At 43.5% G+C, this 19,158-nt stretch overlaps 1 protein-coding gene across 5 annotated transcripts in view; it reads right to left on the minus strand.

Moving 5' to 3' along the window:
* Positions 1-1,814: 1,814 nt before the first annotated feature.
* The window catches only part of si:ch211-212o1.2 (uncharacterized protein LOC492735 homolog), a 138,801-nt gene continuing 121,457 nt past the window's right edge, over positions 1,815-19,158 (minus strand). For 3 of the 5 annotated variants that reach the window (XM_068049391.1, XM_068049394.1, XM_068049395.1), the window contains 3 exons: positions 11,176-11,388; positions 3,236-3,328; positions 1,815-1,941 (listed from right to left, as the gene is read on the minus strand). In XM_068049391.1, the coding sequence (XP_067905492.1) occupies positions 1,835-1,941; positions 3,236-3,328; positions 11,176-11,388 (413 nt within the window). In that variant the 3' untranslated portion in view covers positions 1,815-1,834. Of the gene's footprint in view, positions 3,329-11,175; positions 11,389-19,158 lie in introns of all 5 variants that reach the window. The other 2 variants (XM_068049393.1, XM_068049392.1) reach the window with 2 other exon arrangements.

The following is a 19,158-nucleotide window of genomic DNA, read 5'->3' on the forward strand; positions in this document are numbered from 1 at the left end:
TAAGGCGTTTGATAAGGTTCCCCATGGTAGGCTGATGGAGAAAGTGAAGTCGCATGGGGTCCAGGGTGTACTAGCTAGATGGATAAAGAACTGGCTGGGCAACAGGAGACAGAGAGGAGCAGTGGAAGGGAGTTTCTCAAAATGGAGACGTGTGACCAGTGGTGTTCCACAGGGATCCGTGCTGGGACCACTGTTGTTTGTGATATACATAAATGATTTGGAGGAAAGTATAGGTGGTCTGATTAGCAAGTTTGCAGACGACACTAAGATTGGTGGAGTAGCAGATAGTGAAGGGGACTGTCAGAGAATACAGCAGAATATAGATAGATTGGAGAGTTGGGCAGAGAAATGGCATATGGAGTTCAATCAAGGCAAATGCGAGGTAATGCATTTTGGAAGATCCAATTCAAGAGTGAACTATACAGTAAATGGAAAAGTCCTGGGGAAAATTGATGGACAGAGAGATTTGGGTGTTCAGGTCCATTGTTCCCTGAAGGTGGCAACGCAGGTCAATAGAGTGGTCAAGAAGGCATACGGCATGCTTTCCTTCATCGGACGGGGTATTGAGTACAAGAGTTGGCAGGTCATGTTACAGTTGTATGAGACTTTGGTTCGGCCACATTTGGAATACTGCGTGCAGTTCTGGTCGCCACATTACCAAAAGGATGTAGATGCTTTGGAGAGGGTGCAGAGGAGGTTCACCAGGATGTTGCCTGGTATGGAGGGCGCTAGCTATGAAGAGAGGTTGAGCAGATTAGGATTATTTTCATTAGAAAGACGGAGGTTGAGGGGGGACCTGATTGAGGTGTACAAAATCATGAGAGGTATAGACAGGGTGGATAGCAAGAAGCTTTTTCCCAGAGTGGGGGATTCAATTACTAGGGGTCACGAGTTCAAAGTGAGAGGGGAAAAGTTTAGGGGGGATATGCGTGGAAAGTTCTTTACGCAGAGGGTGGTGGGTGCCTGGAACGCGTTGCCAGCGGAGGTGGTAGACGCGGGCACGATAGCGTCTTTTAAGATGTATCTAGACAGATACATGAATGGGCAGGAAGCAAAGAGATACAGACCCTTAGAAAATAGGCGACATGTTTAGATAGAGGATCTGGATCGGCGCAGGCTTGGAGGGCCGAAGGGCCTGTTCCTGTGCTGTAATTTTCTTTGTTCTTTGTAACGGCATACTAAGTCATAGTTATTGCTGAACAACCTCTCTGGCCCTGAGAAACTAATTTTACATATGTGGAGTCTCATTCCCAAAGAACAACATTTAAAAATTGCCGAATTTTAATAATTGTTTTGAGGTTTTTGTTTTGATATTTATGTTTCTTCCTTAATCCTATGTGTGTGTTCCAATCTTTATTTAGTTTTCTGTCAAATGGTTTAAATGTGATTGATATCCCCTGCTTTTTACTTCCTGCTTTGCTGACTGTGAGAATCTGATTGGCTGATCAGCCTGCCAGCTGACTGCCCTGTTGCCAGACAACACAGATCCCCTGTAGATGGCACAAATTGAAATGGAGGTCAGTAAAGAGGAAATCTATGCTCTGGAGTCTGCTAACTCTTTGTGGGCGGCTTTCTTCAAGGTCAGTGGCTCTTCCTGCGCCGGTGACCACAAAATCTGGGCCATATAATCACAGGTCCTTGCCATGGATACGGACAACCACAGCGGATATATATTTCTTTGCCTTTTGGACCAAGTAAATTATTCTTATTCAGTATTTGTGGTCTAAGATCCATCTCTGCTGCCAGATGGACCTATTAACTCATCGCTGTGGTTCCTTATCAAAACTGTTTCACAATCAAAGTAAACAGCAGAATTTTCTCATGATCCTCCTGTTTATTCATGATGTAACTGTGAGGCTACATTAGGAGTGTGAATAATTCTCTTACTTGATTCTATATAATGATGTGTTACCTCACATAAAGCAATCACCAATATCAATGCTGAAAAACAAAAAAAAACTTCACATTGTTACAAAACTCAAATAATCTTTGTATGAAGTGCCCATATGAACTTGTTCAATTTACTGGGATTACAATCAGTTTAACAGTGCTTATGGCTGATCAGGGTGCAATTACTTTTGTCACAATCTTTCAAAATTCACTATTAAACTGGTACCCTGATCTTTTAATTTGCTTAAAATGTTGCTGGTGCTATTTTTTGACTATATACTGAGTACAAAAAAATAACATATGCATGGTCAGCATCTTGTGCATTAAAGTGGGAAGCAAAGTATTGCTTTCTAAACTTATGTCTGCACCTTCATAAGCAGCTCATTTGAATGGCAATGATTTACAAATAAAGGCCGGAATTTTACACCCCCCGCACGAGAGGGCTGGAGGCGGGGGGGGGGAGGGGGGGAGGGAAGAACGTAAAATTGCGCCGGAGCCGAGAGGCCGGGGGTGCCGTTCCCGTCGCCTTCCCACCCCTGCTGCAATTTTACGAACGCCAGTGGCAGCGAGAAATGGCCCGCCCGTCCCAGGCCAATTAAGGCCCTTAAGTGTCCAATTCATTGCCACTTAAGGGATTCCTCCCGACACTGGTATATTACCAGTGATGGGCAGGCAGCTCAAGACCTCAGGAAGCTGCCCAGTAAGACCTGACGGCCTCCTTGCGAGCTGGGGGAGGCCATCCTGTGCCCCACAGAGGGGGCCCCACAGCATAACCAGTGCAGCACATTGCCTCAAACACCACCCACCCCCCAACCGACCCCCCTTGCCTCACTGGGGCCTGGCCGATTGTCCCCGGCGAGGCCCCACACACTTACCTTCATTCCGGGCCCTCCTCCATTGCTGCTCCGCTCCCTGGGTGCATCCCAGCAATGGCCACCCCTCCTGTTGGTACTACTGGGACTGAGAGCTGCCAGCCTGCTGATTGGCCGGCAGCTCTTGAGGGTGGACTTCCTGCCTCAAAGGGGTGTAAGGCCCACCCGAGGCCAATTAAGGGCCTGAGCCACGTAAAATGACTGCATGGCTTCCAGGCTGGGCGGAGGCGGGCTCGCCCCCGATTTTTCGGCTGGTGGGTGGGGCCTCCAGCCCAGCGTAAAATTCCAGCCAAAGTGCCTTTTGAACATAAATCACATCTTGAAATGATGCAAGTTTCTAGATGCTGGTCAAGATTTAGGAAAATTAATTGGAAGCTTCTTCCTTTCTTAAGCATGGCTCAGCCTCTTCAGTTGCCCAAGACACCATTAGTCAATTTACATTTTTTATTCCATCTTGTGGGCCCACTTCATACCATCAGTCCTTGGTTTGTGTCCAGTTAGATTTGTTACGAGATACTCAATGTTCTGCCAAAATCCAATCTTTTCCAGAAGGTAATTCAGCCATCCTGAGTACAACAAAGAAGATTTACACACATCAGATTGTGCAGTCTCATACATGTCACAAACCTTTAGACCTTCCATGAAACCGCACTTCAGTGCCTGGGACAAATGCAGTTTATTTTCCTCATTCAAGCCTGTTCTGTTCTGTTATCAACTTATATACCATTAATGTGATCTTTTTGCGAATTCAATTTACTTAACCTTTTGTTTTTTCATCCACTTACATTTTCAGGATCAGCTTCATTAACATAGAGTAGTACAAAAGACAAGTTCATGTGAGTAGTTCTTATTTCAACTTCCTGTGATTGACCAAAAGCCCAAACACTGTCAGTTTTAGATTACGTGCTCAAACATCAGCCTGATAGTTCCAGCTGGAAATGTGGACAAGACAATGTCGGTTAGCAAGGATAGGGACAATGGTTATTGCAGCACAGGCTACAAGCAGGTGCGTTTTGAAGAAGATGGAATTGCTGGTTATTGTGCATACTTCGTAGGCCTTACACTGACTTTAGGGAGTTCTAAACATAGTATGCCTAGAGTCTGATACTTAACAGTGGAACAGTCAGTTTCTTATGAAGCAGCTGACTAAGAAGTCAGAATACCAGGCTTGAGCAAAACTGAACAGAAAGATACCAATATGAACTTGGAGGGTCATAGAAGAGTATGGCCTCAATTTTAACTCAGGGCAGGATCGATGAACTAACTGTGGCTCAGAGAAATTTTACATATGCATGTTTGAACTCCCATCTAACCTTGGCATGACTCAATGCCTGCGTGGTGGGCGTGATTGGAAATTTGGGCGGCAGGAAACTACAACTGGGCATCATTGGAGAGTAAATCACTAGAGCACTCCGGACGAGAATAATCGTTGCGGGGGGGGGGGGGGGGGGGGGCTGGGGAGGGGGGGTCGCGGGTGGAATGGGTAGAGTAGCCCCAGGTCTCCTGTTCTTCCAGGAAACTATATGTATTTAAAAACAAAATCTTACTTCCGCTGGGCTTCTTCTGGCCCTGGCTGCTGTGGCCTAGGGAGGCACTGTCTCCCGCTCAGGCCTCAGGTTAAAATGACAGACCATCATGATGGTGTCATTGGCGTCCAGCCTGCCTATTTAAAAGGGGCTTTGCATGGGTAAGGTTTTGGGGCAATGGGGCATAAAAGGTGTGGCTGCTCCATTCTAACTGCCCTCCTGGTTCTGCCAGGTAGTGAGAGTTAATAGTGAGGCCAGTGTCTCTGTGAAAGGCTTGGGAGTTGGATGGGTTGCAAGTTTGAAGAGGATACAGTGAACTGGGGCAATGGAGCACTGGATGTCAGAGAGTGACTCACTTCCATGCTACAATTCATTGACTCACTTCCATGCCATAATTCATTGACTAATTGCTGTGCTTTGTCCTCCTCAATTTAAAGTGCAGTGAGACACCTTGCTGTGCACAGGGAGCACTATAGAATTACAAGTTATGTTCTTTACTTTTAATGTTTTTGTATTAAGAACGTTCTATTATTTGTCTGTTTCAATTGCACACCATTATTATCTCAGTAAGTTATGCCACCAGCATACAAGTCAGTCTGTTGTGTTATACTCACTACACATCATCTTCTAAAGATGCAAACACCAACAGTCAAGTGACTCGTAACAACTACTTTTTAGATTTAAATATTGTAGAATAATGTATGGTTTCAAATGCTGAGTCAGAGTACACTTCAAAATACTGGAAAATACACCAAAAATGCATCAAAACTCTAACTTTGCTGGGATGGATCATGACACCAGATCCTCCTAGGAAGTAAATTGCGCACCAACAGAACTTATTTTCCCATTGTAAAAAATTCTAAATTCACCACTGAAAAAATTGCACTCGTGTGCTTCACTGTTTTTCCCCTATAACAATACAGTTGATAAAATGTTGGGTATAACTGTAGCTTGAGTCATGACAGGTTCAAGACCCACTGCAGTCCCATTGTAACTACTTTTCATATGTCTAATGTAAAGCCATTGGATTTCAGTTTTCACAGAAAAACAACAGTGAATTGTGGAATATTATCCCAAAACACGAACAAAAAGGAATGTAACTCATTCAGTGCTTGAGCTGTAATCTTGCCATTGACTTTTATTCAGGTTGTTTTCTGAACTGTCAACGTTTTTGAAGTTGTTCATTGGCTTTTCCAAGTTTCGTTGTTTCCAAGTGTGGGAAAGAAAGAGAGAACAAGAATTGGCTGTAACATAAGTCCCAGGCCTTGAAACAGGACAGGAACAGGGAGTCACATGGAGGGAGGTTCTGATGATGCCAGGACATAAAAAACATGCAATTCCCCATAACCAGTATGTGAGGGATGCTTGAATGATAAGGAAGCATGGATCAATATTGTACCTTTCTAAGACGCAGTGCACTGATGTTCCAAAGTACTGTCCTACCATGCAGCCTAACAACTCATGTCAATTGGGAGTATCATTCACATATTAAATGTATAAGCAGTAAGAAAAGAGAAATAGAAATTTGACTAAATTACAACTATTATGGAAAATACAAGAAATAATATCATCCAAGTGTAATTTGCCTCAATCCAGTCTTGGGGGAGGGAAATATATAATGTTAAGCGAGATTCAAAAAATGGATTCCATAAAACACAAAGGATAATAAACAGTGATAAAACCTTAAATTTCATAAGTGTTGTCACCACAGAAAAAGCACATCCATAATTATGACCAGAGTTTCATTGAGATTCAACATCTGGTAAGAAGGACCTTAAGTAGAGAGCTCCAATACCTCAGAGCCTTCTCAATTAAATTCCAAGAGCTAAAGATACTTTGTTTTTCAATGGATGGAATCCTCAACAGCACCATGTGCCCCTCCCTTACTGTATCATCAGTTTTCTTCGGAGGTGAAGTTATTTGGAAAAATATAGGTAGTCTTATGAATGATGAAATCTGCAAATGCTACCGTTTAAGTAAAGCAACTTAAAAATGAAGGAAGATGAATTTGTCGAAACAGTGGAAATGAAAGGCTTTGATACTCAATGGTCAAGTTAATGATTCTGCTATGGTGTACCTCATTTAGAATCATAAATGAATAAGCTTAACCTGTACTTTAAATTGGGCTCTGGTAATCATCCATTCTTGTGTATTGTAGAATATTACAATCCAATTTTAAACTGAATTTCAACATGTTGCAGCTGAACAAAAGACCTGTGTAAAACATGTCCTTTTTTACAAATGGTCATTTTAAAATGCTGTAACGAAGAAACAGTATTTCAAGTCTCCCTCAAATCCCTGATAGATCCCTGTGCAGCCAATTTTTCTTGTTTTCTGCTGGTTCTGTTGTATTCAGGTCTATTTGTTACTACTGACAGCAGGTTATTAATAATTCGATGTGGAGAGTGTTGCTTACTGAGAACTGAGAACATATCATTCCTGAGAGAAAAGAGGGCTGTTAGGCCACATTCTCGCTTGAAACAGATGCTCTCCCCTGTGGATTGTTCGTAAATACACCCATCGTTGGTGTCCTACAAAACAACTCATCATTTTTTCCAATGGCTGTTCGTGAACCTGGCTTCTTCAACAAGGAGGATGTTGGATTTGATTGCATCTGGATGTAAAACATGGGCCTGGCTTTCTTGTCCCAGTTTGAAAAAGTACTATAACCAAAAGTAAGAATTCTGCAGTTAGCTTAAAGACAGCTCAGTCCTGAATGAGATGATTGGCTATGAACATTTTTATACTCTTCACTGGTTGTGCAGTGCAATTGGTGTTGAACATATTGTTTTATATTCGTTCAGGGATGTGGGCGTCGCTGGCGAGGCCAGCATTCATAGCCCATCCCTAATTGCCCTTGAGAAGGTGGTGGTGAGCTGCCTTCTTGAACCGCTGCAGTCCATGTGGGGTAGGTACACCCACAGTGCTGTTAGGAAGGGAGTTCCAGGATTTTGACCCAGCGACAGTGAAGGAACGGCGATATAGTTCCAAGTCAGGATGGTGTGTGACTTGGAGGGGAACTTGCAGGTGGTGGTGTTCCCATGTATTTGCTGGCCTTGTCCTTCTAGTTGGTAGAGGTCGCATGTTTGGAAGGTGCTGTCTAAGGAGCCTTGGTGCATTGCTGCAGTGCATCTTGTAGATGGTACACACTGCTGCCACTGTGCGTCGGTGGTGGAGGGAGTGAATGTTTGTAGATGGGGTGCCAATCAAGCAAGCTGCTTTGTCCTGGATGGTGTCGAGCTTCTTGAGTCTTGTTGGAGCTGCACCCATCCAGGCAAAAGGAGAATATTCCATCACACTCCTGACTTGTGCCTTGTAGATGGTGGACAGGCTTTGGGGAGTCAGGAGGTGAGTTACTCGCCTCAGGATTCCTAGCCTCTGACCTGCTCTTGTAGCCACAGTATTTATTTAGATGGCTACTCCAGTTCAGTTTCTGGTCAATGGTAGCCCCCAGGATGTTGATAGTGGGGGATTCAGCGATGGTAATGCCGTTGAATGTCAAGGGGAGATGGTTAGATTCTCTCTTGTTGGAGATGGTCATTGCCTGGCACTTGTGTGGCGCGAATGTTACTTGCCACTTATCAGCCCAAGCCTGGATATTGTCCAGGTCTTGCTGCATTTCTACACGGACTGCTTCAGTATCTGAGGAGTCACGAATGGTGCTGAACATTGTGCAAGCATCAGCGAACATCCCCAATTCTGACCTTATGATTGATAGTAGGTCATTGATGAAGCAGCTGAAGATGGTTGGGCCTAGGACACTACCCTGAGGAACTCCTGCAGTGATGTCCTGGAGCTCAGATGATTGACCTCCAACAACCACTACCATCTTCCTTTGCGCTAGGTATGACTCCAGCCAGCAGAGGGTTTCCCCCTGATTCCCATTGACCTCAGTTTTGCTCGGGCTCCTTGATGCCATACTCGGTCAAATGCTGCCTTGATGTCAAGGGCAGTCACTCTCACCTCACCTCTTGAGTTCAGCTCTTTTGTCCATGTTTGAACCACGGCTGTAATGAGGTCAGGCGGAACCCAAACTGAGCGTCACTGAGCAGGTTATTGCTAAGCAAGTGCCGCTTGATGGCACTGTTGATGACACCTTCCATCACTTTACTGATGATTGAGAGTAGGCTGATGGGGCGGTAACTGGCCAGGTTGGACTTGTCCTGCTTTTTGTGCACAGGACATACCTGGGCAATTGCAGGGTAGATGCCAGTATTATAGCTGTACTGGAACAGCTTGGCTAGGAACACGGCAAGTTCTGGAGCACAGGTCTTCAGTACTATTGCTGGAATATTGTCAGGGCCCATAGCTTTTTCAGTATCCAGTGCCTTCAGTCGTTTCTTGATATCACGCGGAGTGAATCGAATTGGCTGAAGTCTGGCATCTGTGATGCTGGGGACTTCAGGAGGAGGTCGAGATGGATTATCAACTCGGCACTTCTGGCCGAAGATTGTTGCAAATGCTTCAGTCTTATCTTTCGCAATGATGTGCTGGGCTCTCCCATCATTGAGGATGGGGATATTTGTGGAGCCACCTCCTCCAGTTAGTTGTTTAATTGTCCACCACCATTCATGGCTGGATGTGGCAGGACTGCAGAGCTTAGATCTGATCCGTTGGTTATGGGATCGCTTAGCTCTGCCTATCGCATGCTGCTTACGCAGTTTGGCATGCAGATAGTCCTGTGTTGTAGCTTCACCAGGTTGACACCTCATTTTGAGGTATGCCTGGTGCTGTTCCTGGCATGCCCTCCTGCACTCTTCATTGAACCAGGGTTGGTCTGCTGGCTTGATGGTAATGGTAGAGGGGTGATATCCCGGCCCATGAGGTTACCGATTGTGGTTGAGTACAATTCTGCTGCTGCTGATGACCCACAGCGCCTCATGGATGCCCAGTTTTGCATTACTAGATCTGTTCGAAATCTATCCCATTTAGCACGGTGGTAGTGCCACACAACACGATGGATGGTATCCTCAATGTGAAGGCGGGACTTCGTCTCCACAAGGACTGTGCCGTGGTCACTCCTACTAATACAGTCATGGACAGAAGCATCTGTAGCAGGCAGATTGGTGAGGATGAGGTCAAGTATGTTTTTCCCTCGTGTTGGTTCCCTCACCACCTGCCGCAGACCCAGTCTCGCTGCTATGTCCTTTAGGACTCGGTCAGCTCGGTCAGTAGTGGTGCTACCGAGCCACTCTTGGTGATGGACATTGAAGTCCCCCACCCAGAGTACATTCTGTGCCCTTGGCACCCTCAGTGCTTCCTCCAAGTGGTGTTCAACATGGAGGAGTACTGACTCATCTGCTGAGGGAGGGCAGTAGGTGGTAATCAGTAGGAGGTTACCTTGCCCAAGTTTGACCTGATGCCATGAGACTTCATGGGGTCCGGAGCTGATGTTGAGGACTCCCAGGGCAACTCCCTCCCTACTGTGCCGCCACCTCTGCTGGGTCTGTCCTGCCGGTGGGACAGGACATACCCGGGGATGGTGTTGGCAGTGACTGTAAGGTATGATTCCGTGAGTATGACTATGTCAGGCTGTTACTTGACTAGTCTGTGGGACAGCTCTCCCAACTTTGGCACAAGCCCTCAGATGTTAGTAAGGAGGACTTTGCAGGGTCGACAGGGCTGGGTTTGCCATTGTCGTTTCCGGTGCCTAGGTCGATGCTGGGTGGTCCGTCCGGTTTCATTCCTTTTTATTGACTTCGTAGAGGTTAGGTACAATTGAGTGGCTTGCTAGGCCATTTCAGAGGGCATGTAAGAGTTAACCACATTGCTGTGGGTCTGGAGTCACATGTAGTCCAGACCAGGTAAGGACAGCAGATTTCCTTCCCTAAAGGACATTAGTGAAGGGTTTTTACAACAATCGACAATGGTTTCATGGCCATCATGAGACTAGCTTTTAATTCCAGGTTTATTAATTAAATTCAAATTCCACCTTCTGCTGTGGTGGGATTCGAACCCATGTCCTCAGAGAAATACCCTGGGTCTCTGGGTTACTAGTCCAGTGATAATACCACTACGATAATACCACTACGCCACTGCCTACCCTAACATATGCACAGAACATCTCCTTTGTTGTAGATTAGGATATACCAAAATGGCCTTATCCTTCAAATCTGATGCTGTAACTGCTAACTGGATCAAGGTCTGGAGATAACCCAGGATATTGCACTGCATCACTCAGGTGAGCCATGTCTTGTCCTAAACAAAACAAAATTCAGTAACAGCTCCATCTCGCTTGGATTATGAAAGATTGTTTCATACAGGAAGATGACAAATGATCGGTCCCATTTTGGGCCACTTTACCCCAGGTGGGAACTAATCAGCATTATTACTCACTTTTCGGATGAAAACAGTCTCTTTTCATTTATGTAGTTGTAAGCCTCAGGCTGGTAACTACTTTTGGAAGGGAATTTCCACCACAAATGATAAAGACATCATCAGCACCTAAATTCTCCCACTAATATTTCACAGTCAGACATGAATACAAAAAAAAATCACAATATAGAGTAGGCAACTATTCATATCTCTCCAGAGTGGGATAGGGTTGATTTCCCTTTTACAGCCATTGCTAACAGGTAAAGTGCCGTGAGTGAATTTTCTAATTCGTCCTACAGGTCTCCTATCAACATCAGTGTTTGGCAGAATGAGCATTTACATTAGCAATGCAGTGTGACTTTTGGGCAAGATTACATTTATAGATTAAACTTGCTACTTTCGAAGTGTTCATAAGCAAATTACTGAATACTAAAAGTAATATAACGAAGGCTCGCTATTTTAATTAAACTGGTTCTAGTTCAAGGAAAAAGGTTTGAAGTAGTTTGTTGACAGTACAATATTCTGCCTGTGTTCCTGGGTTCTGAAATAGCATTTACAACTCTGACCCCCACCTGTGGTAATGCAGAAGTAAGTTTCGTGAGGGGCAATATGATGGATTCGGTGATGCTTTCTGGGCAGGATGATGTGAAGATCCTGCAGGATGACGACCCAGCGAGGCAGACCAAAGTATGTGTGAGACCATTTGTGAATCTGATTGGTCATTGTCACAAATATGCCTAAACAGAAAACATAGGAGTCCCAGGCATAAGCTTGATAGACAGCTTCTGCAAGAGAAAATAAAAAAAGGAATCAAATGAAGCTCCGTCTTACAGCAATCATACTAGCCACTTAAATATTTTCCAATATTGGTGTAATATATTTCCTTTTGACTAAAAATCTGAAAAAAGCTTTCTCTTTGTATTAACTTTCATGAGTTAGGCATGAACTTCAAACCTAGCTACTACATTTTATGATGATTTATGGAATTATATTGTGATGGGAAATGGGGCAGAAGCACACGGTCTAGTAAAATCTTATTAAAAAAACACTAACAGAATCCCAAGGACAATTTTTAATCCCACAGGATTTCCTGCTAAGCTAATGGAACACGAGAACAGAATTTCAAATTTTATCGAAGTGTTCAGTATGAGTAACAGGAGGACTGCTATATTCAAATAAAATTCCAGACAGGCACAATCAACATGGACTGGCTTCCATTTTAAAATGAGGTAGAAATGTCCACCAGTAATTCCTTTTACTTTCTAAGCATGAATTTTCTGTTATGTAATTATGCATTTCTCTCTTCAGACATCTGAACAGTCTTCTCCTTCTTCCTGTTCTCCACTCAGACGTCAAGCATTTTTAAAAACTGCAATTGCAAAAAAAAAGGATGCCTATAAAATCCATACTATTCACATTGGTTAGAAAGTCTTGCATTACTGTCTTGGAGTTCAGTCCGTAAATTTAAGTTTCAATGCCGCATTGCCACATTCTTTGTTCTGTCAGTGATGTTGAATCTAACAATTCAAAATCTGCTCTTCAATCCAGAAATTAAGGATTTCTGGTCAAAAAATTAGAACTATAGGTTTTAAATCAACCTGTCACTAGCGTCGTAGTAATGAATATTCGATGTATTTAATGTTTGATCCATTGAATGACCGATCTCAAAATACATGGTTGTATGATGGCATGCATTACTATTACCAAACGTGATGAATGCCTTTCTTAGCACCAGCACTTTCCCTGTCAGGAGAGTCTATATGAGGAGAAGAAAGAGGTTGCTGACCTGCACAGTGTTTTGGGATGAAAGCACAGTTTGGTTTCAAAGGCCTACTTCATCAACTCTTTATATGGTTAACCTACTGAGTACTGCACGTCCTTTGTAGCCTTCAAGATTCACAAATTTTTTTTGGCCAGGCAGCAGCTGTGAAAGAGTCACTGCAATTTTCTAACATTTGATATTAAAACAAGTGAGCTGTAAAAATCTTCAGAAATATGTAATTTTTAGAATCTAACCAAAACAACTCTTTAGGTTGTAGATGGAGTCAAAATCCTAATTTGGTATTTAATGAGTTAAAATATCAGTGAACATGGTACATATTCTTGTTGGAAACTCTGGAATTGCACACTTCAGGATAATCGTTCCTCATTAAAACCTCCAGCGGTTGCCACACAAATCTGTGGTTAAAACATAGTGATATCTCAATATTTGAAGTACTTTAGTCTTCAGGGAAAGGATTTAACACCCCTTGAAATATCATAGTATTACAAATGGATGGGCTGAGATAATCATTTCAAAGCATCCTATTCAGTAGATTGGACAAATGGAAACTTCAGTAACTTATAGCATACTTAGTCAGGTAACAATATTTAGCATGTGGTGAGTGGGGGTGAGCAGAGATGAGAGAACGCATAAGATGGACCAATATTATCATTTAGGGCTAAGGTGGCACTTCTGCAGAAAGCTATAATTATAACAAGATTATGATGCATTATTTAGCAATACTATTTTCTTCACATTTACATTTCTCAAACTTTACTTTAGAATACACAGTAGTCAACATTTGTAGAAACAGTTCCATTTAACTGGATCTAACAGAAATCATATATCCAATATAATAGCTACACAGAACATTTAGTAGTAAAGGGTTAATAATTCAAGGCCATTAAGAAAGTTTGACTGAAACCCTACTTTCTGAATAGTGTTTCACTGCAAAATATCTGAAAATGAGACTAGTAACAAGCTGGGAAGATATAGAACACTTAATAGAATACTGGTAACTTCCTAAAAATAATTAGAATCTGCTAAGAGTTTAGATTTTAACATATATTTTGGAATGTTTAACCAAACACTCTCATTTTTGACAACTCAGTTATCCTGTCCCCACATCTTCTTGAACAAGTCTCAATGAGCTGAATATTGATGCCCAGTGGCTGTAAAAGACTTAACATTATCAATTTATAAAGTGCATATGATAGATCAGAACCAATTCTATAAAAAGTCAGCCTTTTAAGCAGACTTTTAAAAAGTTACTTTCATTTCAACTCTGCTCTCATCAAATGTCTCCCCATCAAAAATCTCAAATATCACCTTTTTGGGTTAATAAATGGCTGGTATAGACGCAGTAAAAATAAATCCTTTACAAAGATAAATAATCATTGATAGTAAAAATGACAAGCAATTAAATTTAGTGCCAGCCAGAACTTGGACAATTGATGGGGCTTGACTGAAAAGAAATGTTGTTACATCGCCACTAGATGGTGCTATAAAAGAACAATTTGAACCTTCTTGGAGCCGATGAGAAAGTCGGCTAAGTATAGAAATAACTAAATGGATAGATAAATAAAATTATTTCTATTTAATAGTCTGCTTATGATGGAATTCAAAATAACAAGAAGCCAAGCCTGCAAGCATGTTCCCCTCTGCAGGCAAATTACCTACTGAGGCACATTTGCACAGATCAGACAAAAGAGTTATACTCTCGAATTTAGCCCTGAATTAACAAAAACCAGAATTGATTTTGAAATATTTCTAGTAAATATATCAGTGTTACTACTGTAATTAGTTGCAAACCAGTATCAATACATGCTTCCGGATGCTTGCAATGCATCTTCTAATACTGGGGATGTACTGGATATGAAAAGATAATATTGTAACAGGTTTATTGAAAGATTACTGAGAAAGTTTTAAACTCTGAAACCAGTAGTAGTTTTACAGATGCAGTTCATGGCCATGTTTTTTGGAACTCTACTGTTGTGTTACAGAACAAGAGTGAACAAACTGTCATCTTGGATAGTACATGGATAGAAGGTTAGATTCTTCACTTTCTACACACTAATCAGGAGTTATGAAGTTCAGCTCTATAACAGGTTCCATCCACCAGATACTGATAAATTACTTAGAATGTGTCTTGAAAACCGAAAAGGTTAACAGACGTTTTGAGTTCCAAGATTCAGCGAACTGAACAGTCTTCGCTGAATATTACACACTTGTCTGCATTTGGAAGCTTTTCTCCAGTTTTCTTTCCAGATCTCCAACTTTTTGTATTCATCTATTTCCATGCATCCCTTCAATTAAGTGTTGGAATTTCACTCAGCTGTTTGTTTTAATAGGTGACATTTTGCCCACATCTGCAAGTATTCCACCGAAGAATCAGGACAACTCATTACAGACATCAGTTTGAGTATCTTGCTCCGCAGAGTTCATAGAGTCATAGAGTTATACAGCACAGAAACAGGCCCTTCAGCCCATCATGTCTATGCCGGCCATCAAGCACCTAACTATTCTAATCCCATTTTCCAGCACTTGGCCCATAGCCTTGTATGCTATGGCGTTTAAAGTGCTCATCTAAATACATCTTAAATGTTGTGAGGGTTCCTGCCTCCATCACCTCTTCAGGCAGTGCGTTCCAGATTCCAACCACCTTCTGAGTGAAAAAATATTTCCTCAAATCCCTCTAAACCTCCTGCCCCTTACCTTAAATCTATGCCCCCTGGTTATTGACCCCTCCGCTAAGGGAAAAACTTTCTTCCTATCTAACCTATCAATGCCCCTCATAATTTTGTATACCTCAATCATGTTCCCCCTCAGTCTTCTCTGCTCTAAGAAAAACAACTCTAGCCTTTTCAGTCTCTCTTCATAGCTGAAATGCTCCAGCCCAGGCAACATCCTGGTGAATCTCCTCTGCACCCTCTCCATTGCAATCACATCCTTCCTATAGTGTGGTGCCCAGAACTGTACACAATACTCCAGCTGTGCCTGAACTAGCGTTTTATACAGCTCCACCATAGCCTCCCTGCTCTTATATTCTACGCCTCGACTAAGAAAGGCAAGTATCCCATATGCCTTCCTAATCACCTTATCTACCTGTGCTGCTGCCTTTAGTGATCTATGGACAAGTACACCAAGGTCCCCCTGACCCTCTGTACTTCCTAGAGTCCTACCATCCATTGTATATTCCCTTGCCTTGTTAGTCCTCCCAAAATGCATCACCTCACACTTCTCAGGATTAAATTCCATTTGCCACAGCTCCACCCATCTTACCAGCCCATCTATATCGTCCTGTAATCTAAGGCTTTCCTCCTCACTATTTATGACACCACCAATTTTCGTGTCATCTGCAAACTTACTGATCATACCTCTTGTATTCATGAGTTCACCTTATGGCCATGACGGTTTGATTAAGTATTGGGCAGTGAACAGCTGCTTCACATTTCCAAGAGAAAAGCTAAGTTATTGTTCCCTAACATTTCACTGTATCAGAACCTAGTGTTGGTACTAACCATTAATCTGAAAGCGACAATATAATTAAGATTCAGCACCCATATGTGCAGATTGCATTGCTCAGTATTCTTAATGCTGCATTAGTTTGCATTTAAGTGCAACATCTTACTGAATTTGTTCCCTTTTCATTTTGAATGTAAACCTTAAAGTTATTATTCAACTTTAATGATGCTGTCTGTTCCATGATTCAGAAACGCTATGCAGACTAAAGTGTTTTCGTAAACCTGCATCTCATCAGTTTCATAAAAGGGCAACATTCTGTTGTCACGTTTCCTTCATTTAATTTAATCTCTCTCTCTCTCTTTCAGGTATTTCCATGTCACATATCACTCAAAGCCCAATGGGTTGAACCAGCAACCTGAACCCAATACCTCCAGAAATGCAGTTGGGAAGTGTCCAAGAGCAGTCCAAGATAATTACTCCTCCCTGAGCTTCTTCTCACCCTCATCGTTTTGCCAAGACTCTAAACTCAGTTTATGTGGAATGATAACACAAGTACATTCCTACTACTTTGTGTGCACTGCAACACTACATTCATCCGCAGTGCAGCTGTGCTTACCATAATCATTGTTTTTTTCTATTTTAAGAATTTATTTCCAATTTTACTACTATTTACGACAACATCTTGCACTTATCTAACACCTTTAATATAGTAATGCGTCACAAAGCACTTCAGAGGAGCACAGTCAGATAAAAAATTACACCAAGCCAAAGGAGGAGACGGTAGGACACGTGACCAAAAACTTGATCAAAGAGGTAGGTTTTGAAGAGTGTGTTAAAGGAGGAGAGAAAGGTCAAGAGATGGGGAGCTTTAGGGAGGGAATTTGAGAGCTTAGGGTCCAAATGGCTGAATACATGACCACAAATTGGTGAGGCAAAGTAAGGAGGGATACACAAGAGGCCAGAGCTGCAAGAATGCAGAGTTGTAGGGCCAGACATAGGAAGTGGGTGAGGCCATAGAGGGATTTGAACACGAGGTTGAGAATTTTAAAACTGAGGCAACATTGGACCGCGAGCCAATGCAGGTCAGTGAGCACAGGGGTGATGGATGAATGGGACTTGGTGCAAGTTAAGATTCAGGCAGCAGAATTTTTGTTTGAGCTTCAGTTTGTGGAGGGTGGATGGGAGGTTGGCCAATTGGAATATTTGAGTCTGCAGGTAATGAAAGCATGGATGAGGGTTTCAGTAACAGATAGGCTGGCCAGGGGTGAAAACAAATGATAGTATGTAGGAAGGAGTAGGCAGTCTTTGTGGTAGAGTGAACAGGGAGTCAGAAGCTCATTTTGGGGCAAAATAGGCTGTTGAGCCTGGTTCAGCCTGAGACACCAGCCAGGGAGGGGATGGATTTGGTGGCTAAGGAATGTAGTTTGTGGCTGGGATCGAAGACAAAGGCTGGAATTCTACGTGGCGGCAGAGGCCCCGCCCACCAACCAAAAAATTAAGGACGAGCCGGGCCTGGAAACCACGTAGTGATTTTACATGGCCCAGGCCCTAAATTGGCCGCGGGCTGGACTTCTGCCCCTCTGAGACAGGAAGTCCTACCTCCGAGCTACAGGCCAGTCAGCGGGCCGGCAGCTCAGTCCAAGCAGTGGTGTGGTGGTCACTGCTGGGACTGCACCCAGCATGAGGAGCAGTAATGGAGGAGGCCCCAATTCAGAAGTAAGTGTGTGGGACTCGCCAGGGACAATCAGCCAGGTCCCGGCGAGGCAAGGGGGGATTGACTGAGGGTTTCGGGGGAGGGGGCTAGGTGTTACAGTGGGGACGGCTTGTGCCATGGAGGGGGGCCTACGTGGGGCACAGGGCGCTGGATCAGGAGGGCCCACCCCCACCCTGCCAGCCCGCAAGGAAGCCGCCAGGTTTACTGAGCGGCCTCCTGAGGTGCTGAGTCGCCTGCCCTTCGCTGGCAGCAGGAAGAGGCCCTTAAGTGGCAATTATTTGACCAGTTAAGGGCTCTAATTGGCCTGGGGCAGGCTGGCCATTCATCACCACCGCTGCTGCTGCCCATAAAAGCGACAGAAACGGCACCCCCCACCTCCCACTCAATTTTACACCCCACACCAGCCTGCTCCCGCTGGAGTGTAAAATTCCAGCCAATCACTTTGGTCTTCACAATGTTTAACTAGAGGAAATTTTGGCTCATGTAGGACTGGATGTCAGATAAACAGTCTGATGACAGAGAAGCAGTGGAGGGATTGAGAGAGGTGGTGAGGCAGAGCTGCGTGTCATCAGTGTGCATGTGTAAACCAGGCTATCACCGAGGACAGCATGCAGATGAAAAGTAGGAGAGATCCAGGGTAGATCCTTGGGCAACTCCAGAGGTAACGGTGTGGTGACAGGATGACAAGCCAATGGAGGAAGTTTCCTGGTGGAGAAGGGAAGAGAAGCCATTGGAGGAAATTCTCCAGCAATGACTGTATAGGTGAGAATGGAAGCAGGTGAGGGCAGTCCCACTCAGCTGGACAAGACAGAAGAGACACTGGAGGAGGATGGTGCAGTCAACCATGTTGAAGGCTGCAGAGAGGTCATGCTGGATGTAACCAGTTGAATACCATTGTATAGGAAAACCGCTCTACAACTGAAAGAGCTACACCAAGATACTCAGCACAGTGCTGCTCTACAGCCAGACAAACGGGGGCATAACTGTCCCTCACAGTCAGCTAAGCAAGGGGTACACTGCAGCTTCAGAGCAGAATGCTGTCCTGTATTGTGGCAGGCACAGTGCTGTTCAAGAACCTAGATCACCCCAGCAGTAGACAATTCAAACAGGGAAGGTTGGCATATTTTTTCACTTCCCCATGGCAAAAATCGTTCTTGTAATACCTCCCATCTAGCAGCTCACCTGAGGAGAATGAAGATTCACTCTCCAAGGCAAATACATTTGACTGACTGGCATCCCTTGGAATCAGACTTGCATTGTTGTAGTTTGCAGCTGAGCACTAAACCACTGGAGCTATCATCCTGTTTCTGAGTTACTGCATTTCCTAATGAGCACCAAAGGATGCCAGATCCCAGTCAGCAAAGACTATAGAAGCTTCTTCTTCATCTCTTCATTCCCTTACTGGTTGCCAGCTTTTGCTTTATCCCACGCTATATCCCACTGACAGTTCATGTCGCATCTGACTGTGTTACCCCTACCTAATTCCACCAATCAATATCAAGTATGTCAAAATTGATTACCTATTTCAGCAGAGTAGTAGATGAGTCTTGACACACATTCACATTAGGTAGTGAACCTATATTATATTTTCATACATCCTAGTCAATAGTCCAG

This window comes from Heterodontus francisci, chromosome 17 (genome assembly GCF_036365525.1).
Source record: "Heterodontus francisci isolate sHetFra1 chromosome 17, sHetFra1.hap1, whole genome shotgun sequence".
Lineage (NCBI taxonomy): Eukaryota > Metazoa > Chordata > Chondrichthyes > Heterodontiformes > Heterodontidae > Heterodontus > Heterodontus francisci.